Raw genomic sequence first — 13,405 nt, forward strand, 5'->3', positions numbered from 1 at the left:
TTTTTACAACGATGAACGAAAAATGTTCCTTCCCTTAATGAAAATCGTTATGTTGGACAGTATGAAATTAACTACAAAGTACAATGGGAGCGCGCTTCAACGATTTTCGATCATTGTTATAACTCAGAAACTGAACGATTTTTTGAACGATAACAACATCGTTATAGTTAAATCGTTCAAACAATTGTTAGGTGTGTACGCACCTTTAGAGGCTTTTCTGTCACTTTTGCTCACCCTCTATATTCATTGCATCAATAGAAGTCACAAACTGGACTGTATCTTGGTGAAGGCCAAAGAATGCAGTTTCTGCCTATAGTCATTCATAGCTCAATCTTTGCCATTACAAGGGCCTGCTTCTGATTATCTCAGTTTGCAGTGTTATACCCTTTTAAGAGTTTTAATACAGATTAGCAGTTTTTACACCTTCCCTACTCCACCCTCTTACTAACCACCCTATAAACCTTTGGAAATTGTTCTCCGAAACAGGGATGAATATCATCACTTGTCCTGTTTTTATATTGGTATAGGACATTTAGCTACATACATATAAAACATATCTTTTAATGATCTAAAAAAATTTATGACAATTTGATATAGAAACACAGACCGATATTCAATTGTTTTAGCGCGCCCAATCTCCCGTCTAAAGTGACAGGAGATCGCGGGATGCTATTCAATTGATGCCTGTTATCGCGCTGATCGTGTCCATAGATGTCAGGTTTAGCAGCGTTCGCGAAAATTGCCGTTTGGGCGCCCAAACAGGTCACTTGTCGCCCATTTCAGCTCGCACCCTCATTAAATGATGAGCCGGCAGCTGACTGCGCCTGACAGGAGCAACAATTGAATACCTCGGGCGCGTAGTGGGGCAAATCAATTGAATTCCGCCAACTGAATATAAATCATAAAGGATACATGAGCCAAACCAAAAAAATTTCCAATGTGACAGAATGATGCTAGTAAAAAATTTTTTACTATATTTTACTTCATGTTCTTGACTGTACATCATGTTTATATATTTGAATGCTATTCATGTGCAGAAAACTTTTCTGTTCTTTTCCATATTTTTTTTGCATTTAGTCAAGTCTGGTAATTTTGGCATTTAAAATTTTCTAAAAAAAAATTTGAGCTCTCATACAGTAAAATAGTCAGTTTGATCCAGTTTTCCTTGATCTGATAAAATGACCTATACGGATTCCTCACTTCTCCTCCCTATGGGTCATTCTTGGTGATGTCATGATTGGCAATTCACTAAATTTCACTTATATGTAGACTCTACAAATAGTATGTATGTATATGTGTGTGTGTATATATATATATATATATATATATATAATTAGTCACCTTTAGGGCCGGATTCACTTAACCATGATGCTTGCTGCGGGCTTGTAGCATCGGACTTTAACGCCCGAAGCTATTCAGTTACAAGTCCTTTTCCTCACAAGGTAAGTCCGTGGCTAATGTTCATTAACCCTTAGATTCCGGTTTAAGTGCCCGGAGCTATAGGTAAACACGTTTGCAGAAATCCCTATTTACTGTGGATTTGTGTTCGAGCCTCAGGAGGGGGTGATCAGAAATCTGCGTGAAGTGCAGGCAAGTATACTTTTAATGTAAGTGATTACATAGATAAGTTCCCTCCGAGATCTATGATAATTTATATTATACTTATAAACTAAAGTGAGGGGTACAGGGGTATATGTTAGGTGTACTGTAGGGTTGCACAATTTTAATTTATAACATCTGGATACTTGTATGATTTTGTTAAATCTTTCAACTTGCCCGTTATAAATTCTTTGAGTGCTGATGACCATAATATATAGGCAATTAAAAAAAAAAAACATTCTATAACTGTCAATGGTTAATGTGGGCCTTACTAATATTTACATCATTCGTGTATTTTTTTGTGCTTTAATTGGTTAATGTTTTACCTACAGTATGAGGCTTCATTTCAGTTTCATAGTTTCCCATATAGAGTAGCTGTCACATTTCTTAGCGGAAAACAATGCTCATTGTATGCAAATGCAGGAACTCCGTGTGAGAGCTGGTATACAGCCTACATCATATGTACTGCCTTCAGTCTCCTGTGCCTTATGGAGACAACAGCTCAGCAGCCAGTATAGAGCAGACTGCATACTGACTCCCACATGTTTCATAGGATGCACAGAAGTTTCATGTACTCCCACCCCATCAGTACGGAGTATAGAATGTTTTAATACACTTACATGTAAACCACTAACATAAATGAGAGGTTCTTTTTAAGCAACATAATTATATTTCCGTTCATTATTAATTGTACATTTTATTATTTCATGTGATTTACAGGGGGAGCTTGTTTACGCCTGCCACCAAGCTTGTTCAGTCAGCCCTGCACCTCTTAGCTTTACCTTTCTCTAGCTGTTTCCAGTGAATATCAAAGCTTTTGATCTAGCACAAGAAACTGCCAAGGATGCAGAAGTCACCTCCTTACATGGTGGTCTTAATGTCTCATAACTGTTTGCTGCTGCAAAAGAGCTTTATTCCTACAATTGACTCTTTCACTAGAATCCATTCTGCTTGTTTTTGTTTGGGTTTTTCCTTAAAGCGTCTCTTGTAGGGGCTTCTCCTTTTAACTTGCTTGGAACTGTGGAAGTTTCTTTTGGATCAAGCAACATCTCTCTTTTTGGAACTACTGCCTCACTGCTACAAGATCGTCTTCTTCCCACATAAAAAAAAAAAGTGGCTTCAAGCCAGATTGTAACACTTTAAGTGTTGACAGGTACAGTGCTATGGCACAGCCGTGATATCTGTTAAAGGACAAGTGTCTGTAAGGTTCAGAGCACGCCTTTTTTTTTTCTGTGTGACATTTGTTATTGAAGACCTTCCAGACAGGAAAACATACATGCAGATCTCCTGGCAAAATGCTTTAGTTTTCCTTATCCCTTTCTCAATGATTTTTCCACATAGAGAGACTGTTGTTTTTTTCTCAGCTGTCGTTCATATTTTACACTTTTGCCTTACATTAACGTTTTTGTTTTTCATTTTGACTAGAAGTAGCTTAACTCAATACATGATGCCTACATTTTACTAAGCTTTCCTTAATGCTAATAGAAAATAATGTTCTCTACAGTACAAGTACAAATCCTGCTCACAAACTTAATCCTTTGCAAACATGACAATTATAGTAATCATTAAGGTAGGATTATTTTTTTTTCAGCAAAATTTGCAATAGTAACAAATAGTGGCTTTAATAGTTACTTTACTTAGTCTAGTGATGTGGCATAAGTGCAAACTCTGGTTTATACAGTATTTCTTAGAACAAAATCGTAGTCTTTTCAATTATATTTTAGTTCCGTTACGCTCATCTCCATTTTATTCTGCCTATAGAAGCGATAAGCCCAAATGTTTAGTCTTGGGTCAATTTTTTATGTTACCTTTCAATTAATGGAGGGATGTTGATGTTGTATTGAATGTTTCAAAGATTAAGGGCCTGATTCAGACCCGGTCGCAAGCGCTGAGCGCTCACTGCAGGGTCAATGGTGGCCCAGAGCGCATGCGCACGACGGAGCCGGCTCCGTCGTGTGCATGCGCGAGACCCGGATAACGACGGGCAAACAGTCGCTCCGGATCTCGCACCAAAGGGGGTGTGCTGTTGATGTTGAGTGACAGCACGCCCCCTTTGACCATCGCGACCATCATCCTGGCCGCTCGCATTAGCTGTGGGTGGCAACCCACAGCAATGCGAGCGGCCAGGAGACCACTCCAAAAAAAAAAGACGTCCTGATTCAGAGCAAGCGCTCTGTCAGAGCATCCGGCTCTGAATCAGGGCCTAAGAGCCAAATAAGGCAGAAATGGTGATTTGCGCCAAAGGGTTATTGTATCGGCGTCAAGCGTTGCTGCCAGAGCAAAGGAGCTGTTTACTGGCTAATGCAAAAGTTTAGGACAGAAAGGTATTCCAGCAGTCGGTAAGGGAAGTAACTATCAATATAGTTATAGTGTATCCCGTGCACAGATTGCATAAGCTTTAATCAATGTATTTATATCCCCCCGCTCCATAAATATATATACATTAATAGTTGACACTGTGTATGGGGGAGGATGATGCTTCATTGTTATACAAGTGTACTTACCTTGTTCATAATCAGCAAAGCATGAGAAATGTATTAACACCATGTTCGTCTGTATAATGTAAGAAGTCCATCAATAATTATTGGAATAGGAATGGAAATGAAACCAAAGAATATGTCTATGGTCTAATTATAGATATTTATTACAATGGATTAAAAATAAATATTGAGTGTCTGGATGTATATTTACACAATAAAACTATTGGTTAAATGTTTTAGAACACCCCCATATTTTCAGGTTTTATTGAAATTGAAGGAATTCTGTGAATGGCCTGAAATGGTAAAGAGGTACAGATGTGTCTTACACATCTTTGCTGCAGTCACGCTAAAAATCCTCTCTCGGTGTGCCAGGTCCTGTGAGACTCTGTTAGCATCGGGTGTCTTTTTTTATTTGTTTTTTAACTTTTTATTTTGTTTTTTTTTTTACCTTTTTTTCTTTTTACCTTTTTTTCTTTTTACCTTTTTTTCTTTTACCTTTTTTTTTTAATTATTTCTTTTTGCAGAAAATGCGTTGTTGTTATGCGGTGCGACTAGGTCTCTGAATCTGTATGCGAAGTGCTGCAGTGTAGCGGCTTTTTTCATTCCACGTTCCGTTGTGCTTCATATGCAGACTCAGGTGCACACAGATATACAGTACAAGTGTTGCATATCAAATTAATCAGCACAGTCTGCTGATGCATCCTAGTCACATCGCATATTCGGCAAATCTAAAAAAGACGCCTGATTCTAGTAGAGTTGCATGGGACCTGGCGGCTGCATGGAATATTGAGGCTAGATGTACGAGGACTCTGTAAGCAGTAAATTGTTAAAAAAAAAAAAACCTATAGGTTAGCAAGTACTGCACATTTCAAAGTTACAAATAAAAGGTCTTTTAAAGGGAACAAGTAATCCGTTAAGAACTTACAGCTGTGTTTCAGCAATGATAAAGAGGCTTGCCAGGGCCATGAAGCACCACCAGTGTACTACGGAAGACTGGAAACAAGGTCTTAAGGACCGATGAATCAAAATTTAAAAACTTTGATCCATCAGGCAGGATTTCGCTGTCAAGTAGGCGAAAGGACGCTCATACCCCAGTGCCCTCTCATTTTTTTCCATTTGATGTTTACGCCATTTCTTTCTTCTATTTCACTCAACTTCGTGTAGCAGTCATCTTTCACTCCCCAGATCCTGTCTCTAAATTGCTTGATACCTTTGCCACCTGGCTCCCCTACTTCCTCTCCTCCAATCTTCCCTCCCTCTTCTTGGGTGACTTCAATATTCCTATTAACGTCCTCGCTGACCAATGAAATTGCATAGTATAACATTTATTTAAAAAAATTAATATATATTCGGCTATAAGTGCCGCCAGTATAAACTAAACTAAAAATCACAAGTATTACACATTGGTTGTACCATGTGAGCCTAACCACACCAATTTTCATAGAGATACAGGTCAGTGAGTGGAGAGTCCAGGTGCCCTTTCAGTTATGATGTTTATCTAAATGTAATGCACTCCATCTGTACTTGAAAGAGTATTACAGATTTTTTTTCCTCCCCCAAAGTGTGGTCTGTATATACACTTATACGGACTGCTGTTTGTTAGTCATGCTTTGTAGGGCACCCTATACGGGAGAGGTTCAGTAGGAGGCTGGCTCTGTGGAATAAAAGGAAAATACAACAATTACAGTTTGACGACCATTCAGCCTTTGGTGGCTCTGTAGAAAGGAAGGATATTGTTTATAGTATTTACAGATTGCTCTTACAAGAGCAGTTGTGTATGTTGCTGGTCCTGTGCTGATTCTGCAGACTGATGGTTGTAAAAACTTGCAGCAGGACCCTGTGGAGCATACGCTGCGTTCTATGAGATCAATGTGGCTTGGTTCAGATACCGGTGTGTGTCTCTCTTCCGGTGTGTAGTTTGTGGGTGATCAGGAGAGGGAGTAAGCAGATTTCTGGTGGATAGTTATGTGCCTGTTCTTTATCCAATGTGTTTCATCCATAGTGGGACTTCCACATGTTCTTAACCAAACAACTGTACCTGGGTCACCAACTTAAAGAACCTCATAGTCCTGAAATTTTGCTTCCAACAGTGATGGGTTTTGATGGTTCATTAATGTTGTTGGGTGCACTGTCCTTGCATGATTTAGCTGCATTACATTAAACAATGCCTATCCATTGTTCAAAGGTTCTGAATAATCTTCTCTCTGTTGACACATTTGTCTCCTGACATCCGTGGTGTCATCCAGAATGACTGTTACAATCCGCAAAGCACTTGTGGTCATCTAATGGTTTGAGTATGATGCAGATGCTATTTGAATCATGTTGTTCTGGAAGAATTGTGCTCCTCTCCTCCTACACAATTGACAGACTTTGGTAGGCTCAATGCCATGGTACTTACAGACCGTACTGGTGGTCCAACACTCATTTAACTGGCTGTTTATTGGTGGTAACATTTCTTTATGAGATATATAAAATAAACTTATATGTATTTGTTTTGGGTGGCCAAACACCTCATACTTATGTGCTTGCCATTTTTTTCCCTCACAGCCTTACGCTGTAAACTCCCTAATAGCTTGAGTTCTCATGTATAAACATCATAAGCTTACTTCTTTTTCTGACAAGTCATTTGTAGTTCCAGAATACAAAGTTCCCTGGTCATCTTTCTTCTATCATGCCTCAGAATTCCAAATGTTGGGAGTGCCTAATCTCCTGTGACACAATAACTTACAGCACCATCAGTTATCCAAACAAACTGAAGCAGCAGCATTATGCAATGAGGGCTGGTCTCACTTTATGCTCCACTACATCTGGTAGTACTACTATTTAAAGGCTAGACTATATCAGGTACACTGGCACAAAGGAAGGGATCCTTAAGTTTTAGGTTGGGAGGGAGGAAATTGGTTTTCAAAGCATCTTTTTATGTAGTTAAACGGTCATTCACTTTATGCAAAATGTAATGCTTTAGGCTAAGTACAGAAATCCTTTAATTTTTTTCCCCCTCTCGGCTTTATACAGCTTTTAAACACCTGAATACGTAAGGCTACAATAACCATCTTGAATAGGGATCTGTATAATGCTGATAACATCTAGACAGATAACATCTAGACACGACTATATAAATTGTTTCCATTAATAGTGAAGCAATATACAAATATTTATATCCAAATATAGCTCTACAGATGAATGAAAAATAACTGAATAACTTAGGTGCATAAATATTGGGACATTGACAGAATTTTCATATTTTGGCCTCTATTCACCACCACAATGGCTTTGAAATGAAACAAACAAGATGTGCTTTTACTGCAGACTTTCAGATTAATTTGAGGGTGATTACATCCAAATCAGATGAACGGTGTAGGAATTACAACGTTTTCTATATGTGCCTCCCACTTTTTAAGGGGCCAAAAGTAATGGGACAAACTAAACAATCCTAAATCTAACTTTCACTTTTTAATACTATGTTGCAAATCCTTTGTGAATTACAGCCTGAAGTCTGGAACGCATAGACATCACCAGACGCTGGGTTTCATCCCTGGTGATGCTCTGCCAGGCTTCTACTGCAAATGTCTTCAGTTCCTGCTTGTTCTTGGGGCATTTTCCCTTCAGTTTTGTCTTCATCAAGTGAAATGCATGCTCAATCGGATTCAGGTCAGAGGATTGACTTGGCCATTGCATAACATTCCACTTTTTAACCTTAAAAAACTCTTTGGTTGCTTTTGCAGTATGCTTCGGGTCATTGTCCATCTGCACTGTGAAGCGCCGTCCAATGAGTTCTGTAGCATTTGACTGAATATGAGCCTATAATATTGCCCGAAACACTTTAGAATTTATTCTGCTGCTTTTGTCAGCAGTCACATCATCAATAAATACAAGGGAACCAGTTCCATTGGCAGCCATACATGCCCACCCCATGACACTAACACCACCATGCTTCACTGATGAGGTGGTATGTTTTGGATCATGAGCAGTTCCTTTCCTTCTCCATACTCTTCTCTTCCCATCACTCTGGTACAAGTTGGTCTTTGTCTCATCTGTCCATAGGATGTTGTTCCAGAGCTGTAAATGGCTTTTTTAGATGTTTGGCAAACTCTAATCTGGTCTTCCTGTTTTTGTGGCTCACCAATGGCTTACATCTTGTGGTGAACCCTCTATTTTCACTCTTGTGAAGTCTTCTCTTGATTGTTGACTTTGACACACATACACCTACCTCCTGGAAAGTGTTCTTGATTTGGGCAACTGTTGTAAAGAGGTTTTTCTTCACCAGGGAAATAATTCTTCTGTCATCCACCACAGTTGTTTTCCGTGGTTTTCTGGGTCTTTTGGTGTTGCTGAGCTCTCCGGTGCATTCTTTCTTTTTAAGAATGTGCCAAACAGTTGATTTGGCCACACCTAATGTTTTTGCTATCTCTCTAATGGGTTTGTTTTGATTTTTCAGCCTAATGATGGCTTGCTTCACTGATAGTGACAGCTCTTTAGATCTCTCATTGAGAGTCGACAGCAACTAATTCCAAATGCAAATGTCACACCTAGAATCAACTCCAGACCTTTTACCTGCTTAATTGATAATGAAATAACGAGGGAATAGCCCACACCTGTCCATGAAATAGCTTTTGAGTTGATCATCCCATTACTTTTGGCCCCTTAAAAAGTGGGAGGCACATATAGAAACCGTTGTAATTCCTACACCATTCACCTGATTTGGATGTGATTACCCTCGAATTAAATCTGAAAGTCTGCAGTTAAAGCACATCTTGTTTGTTTTAATTTCAAAGCCATTGTGGTGGTGAATAGAGGCCAAAATTCTGTCAATGTCCCAATATTTATGCACCTGACTGTACATCTCCATGTAATTACATTATTGCAATTATGTGGAGATCTAATTGCTTTTCCTTTTTTATGTTTGTTACCTACACATAGCTTAATAACTGCATGAATACAACAGTGCATAATTACAGTTTACACATTGTATCAATCAGTAAAATGGCTATATTCTTATTGTTGTGCTAGCCTTTCTTGTCACAATCCTGAGTACAGAGATACATTTTGACTATTCACCATCTTGCATATACAGTCATTGCCTTTTTATACGTTTTGATAATTCATTATCTTGTGATAATCATAGTTTCTTTGTATTATAATGTGCACACAGCAAATTATTACCCTGAATCACTGCGGTCATTGCAAGACAACAATGCTAGAAGGTAAAACCACACCAATTTTACCATCTGAATACATGCTGCCTTCTCAAGGTAATACTTTGAAGGTGGCTCTACAAGAAACTGGCACATATAAAGAGAATAAGAGGTCCAAATTGAAACCAAAAATTCCAGAGCTATTGTAAGTTCATTACTGATAAGTCCATTTTAAATTCCAAGTTCTAATGATCACATATTGAACAATTTCAACCTGCACCTAACGCGTTACAGTGACCTGAGATCTGGTGAGTCTCTATGTTAACATCTTGAACAATACATTTTTTTTGCCGTTAGATGGATTAACAGAAATGCACCATAAGCATTCTCATAGAGCCTGACATTTTTGCCATGGGCCAGCTTGTGATAAGTAAAGGGACCAGATACACTTGCCATAATGTCTGCTTGTCATATACTCAGCTGTTGAAAGGTAAACTCCATGTGATGCAATTTACTGTACCTCAAGGAACTTCCAGTTGCTTTCAGCTCCCCTTTTGAACTGCATATGGATCTGCAGCTGTAAACCTGGCTTTTATGCAAGACTCAAGACTTACCTCTTCACCCAAGCATTTCACTAATGTCCCTTGTTTAAGATTATTTTGTACCGTAAATGTAAAGCACTTTGAGTCCTTTAGGAGAAAAGCGCTATATAAATAAATAAAAAATATTTTTATTTTATTATTTATGTGCACTGTGGATCAAGACCCCCAGAATTTTTAGATGTAATATACTCATTTCAGAAATACTTCTTTTGGAGTTCCAAAACAATGGCACTTTGACATTCGAACTCCTAACTGGAAAAAATAAAAAAGTTGCACACCAGTGCACTAGGCTAAAACATACATGCATTCAATTTGACAGAATTCCTTACAGCAGTAATCAGGTAGCTTTGTGTGCTATAAATACACAACATGTGATAGAACATCTGTAATTCTTTCATGTGCCAGGAAACGGCCTAGGTTTTTATGCTGGCTAAGATTGCAGTGCCCATGTAACAAATACTAGAAAATACACATTTTGCATCAGTGACCTTTTTGGAAAGTTGAATAGCTTGCTTCATATTGATAGCCCCTTCTTCCATAGCTTATAAGACTAGTTTAAAGGTGCATAAAGCTGAGCTGTACAAGTAACTTTCAACCGCAATTTGTCAAGTGACCATGGAACAATTAAATTCAACGCCCTGTTGATAGCACCGGAAGAAGTTCCCAGAGCTATTTAATGCAGCAAGTGGTTAGGTCAATTAAAGGATTTCCTCTAGCACCCTCCAGAAGGTGCGAGCAGAAATCCGACTAAAGTGCTGGGCTCGAGGCTGTGACTCTAACAGCCTCGCCGCCGACACTTTAGTCAGCGAATGTCTGTTCTCACAGCTTATCACCCAGGGTAAGTCTCGAGAACCGGCATTCTCCACCTTGTTATAGTCGGACTAAACTGCGAGGTGAATTGAATAGCTTCGGGACCAACTTCCAGGCACTATTCACCTCGCTCTGAATTGAATCACCCCCCATGAGTCAAATTTGCATGCGATCAGTTGACTCCTCATGTTGCCTATACTCTTTCCTGTACTTGTATAAAGTAATTAATGCAGTCAATTACAACAGTTTCCAGATAGCACAGCATTTGTTGGTGGTCCCATAATGAGCGAAATGCTTCCTTACGTGAATCAATGCATATGATTTTCATCCATGATTGCAGTCTAACACGCCAAAATGATTCATACAGCCCTACTCAAATGCAGAGCAACTGAGTAGTTGCTCTCATGAGGTACATGTTTTAAAGGGCACGTCAGATATGCAGAGGAATATTTTCTAATTTTTCTAAATACAATTTCTGATAATATGATAAATGTTCTTTATAATTTCGAAGAAAATGTGTTGTTATACTATGTTTTTATCACTTAAATATGCAATATATGCTTTATTTTGTAGCAACTTGAATTGGTGGAGCCCAGTGGTTGGATACACGTTCCTTTAACGGATGCACATAAAAAGCCTATTCGAACCTTTATGATTCAGATAGCAGTTTTGGCAAATCATCAGAATGGAAGAGACACACACATGCGACAAATTAAAGTGTTTACACCAGTAGAAGAGAGCTCCATCGGCAAATTCCCAAGATGTACAACCATTGATTTCATGATGCATCGTTTCATCAGGTGATCTAACCAAGATCCAATAAATGGCTAACACCAACATTTTCACATATGAAAACTTACATTTTTTTATTGTTGAAATATATAATTTTATTGCCCAACACCAAATTCATGTTTTTAATTTTCAAGCTATTTTAGCATTTTGGGGGAAATATTAGTAATAATCTCCTTCACTTTTACTTTTGTTTTTAATTTGTAAATTTGTTTTCCAAGATAACTTTTGTTCTGTGGGTAAATTTTTGCAAATGTACCACTATGTCCTATAAAACATATTTAATATACTTATGTAAATTAATATAAAAATATTAGTGCCATCATAAGAATTCTCTTATTGGGAAATTATTTGAAATGAAAATGTTTGAGAATTAAATGGCATCAAATGGTATGCTTTTATAGCCTCCATGAGATTTGCTGTGAAAAATTTGTTTAACATGAACATTTTCAAATACCTTTGTACAGTATAACACCAGTGACATACATTATTTGTTAATAAAAAATACAAGTGATTGTAAGAAAATAATGGGATGTTAGTCCCAAATGATTTGGGTCATATAATTGTTCTCTTTATTATTTAGATTAAACATTTGCATTTTATGTTCTTAGCTTTGTTTGTGTAACATGGAAGACAGCACATTTTTTTATGAACGTAAGATAGTATTTAGTATCTTGTACCAAACATAATTATTCTCTTTTGTAGCTTAAGTCACTTTTTATCTATGTATATCTTTTGATATTTAAACATGTTCCATTAAAAAAATACTAAAATTAATTAATTTCGATACTCTCTTATTTATTTTTTTTCATTTATATATTTTACTAATAAACTATTCATTTGCACAAGTTTGTAAAATAATGTTTATACTTTTGGTTCTTATATACAAAGCACATGTCTTGCAAGGTGGCTCATACTGATATATATTTGAGGACATCTGGAGCATTTTGCTATATATATCTGAAGAGATTTATATACAAACTTTCTGTAATGCTTTAGGAATAAATGTGATTGTATTATCACATCCAACAGATATCCTTACAGGTAGGCTTTTAAAAGTTAAGGGGCCTATCCACTATGCAACCTGAAAGACTGAACGTCTAGCGTTCAGACCTTCAGGTCGCCGAGGTGCGGTGCCTGCACCGAACGGCGTTCAGTGAAGGAGCCCGACCTCCTATCTCTGAACATGCCGAACCTGACGAGCGTCAGGTTGACGGGCAGGTTCAGTAGACAGTCGGGGTCGGCAAGGACCCAGCGTGCACGCGCATCGCTGTTCCTTGCCAGCTATCCATTACCCGACTTTGTGAACAATGTGACCAACACCTCCTGGTTTTGGTCGGATTGTTCACAAAGTCAGGTAATAGATAGGCCCCTTAACACGCATAATAGATTTCTTATTGTCTTGTATGTGTTGCCTAGTATGCAGTATATTTTTATCTGGGCACTGCTACCTCACCATACCTATCACATATACCCCACACCCATATCATAAATAAATGGGACACATGTTCTTCGTAACAGGAGCACCTTTATCAATAAACTTGGTATTTGGGAATTTGATGAAGTATGTTTGTTTATATGGCAACCAAAGAGTGGTAGTTAATTAGTTTTGCACCCGCGATAAAGTTTCGCATGCCGGACTTTTCACCTACATCGCGTATTTTAGCTGCGGAAACTTATCGTGCGTGTACCCACTATTCGCCCTATTCAATTCCAGAAGACGCGAAAACGGCGACATGCGAAGTCAAAACGGGCGAAAAGTGGTGTCAGAATCGGAGAAATCAGCCTGAACCCCCCCAAAAAAGATGCAGAAACATTGCGGATCAATATGGTAGTGCCCGATTAGTCCTAATAAAACTGTTTGGGACACTTAAGTTCACACAATTGCCTCTAATTAGCGTCTTTGCACAAGTGGTGAAGGATATCATACAGCAGTTATTTTGGAGAAAATAAGTAAATTTGGGGTACCTGAAAATGGGTGCAAGCATAA

The 13,405-nt window shown here is 38.2% G+C and overlaps 1 protein-coding gene across 5 annotated transcripts in view; it reads left to right on the forward strand.

Moving 5' to 3' along the window:
- Positions 1-12,164, forward strand: part of ANAPC10 (anaphase promoting complex subunit 10) — a 94,634-nt gene extending 82,470 nt beyond the window's left edge. For 4 of the 5 annotated variants that reach the window (XM_088448438.1, XM_088448440.1, XM_088448441.1 and 1 more), the window contains exon 6: positions 11,200-12,164. In XM_088448438.1, the coding sequence (XP_088304564.1) occupies positions 11,200-11,430 (231 nt within the window). In that variant the 3' untranslated portion in view covers positions 11,431-12,164. Of the gene's footprint in view, positions 1-9,231; positions 9,525-11,199 lie in introns of those variants that run through there. The other variant, XM_088448439.1, reaches the window with a different exon arrangement.
- Positions 12,165-13,405: the final 1,241 nt, after the last annotated feature.

This window comes from Taudactylus pleione, unplaced genomic scaffold, assembly GCF_031769625.1.
Source record: "Taudactylus pleione unplaced genomic scaffold, aTauple2 ptg000021l, whole genome shotgun sequence".
NCBI lineage: Eukaryota > Metazoa > Chordata > Amphibia > Anura > Myobatrachidae > Taudactylus > Taudactylus pleione.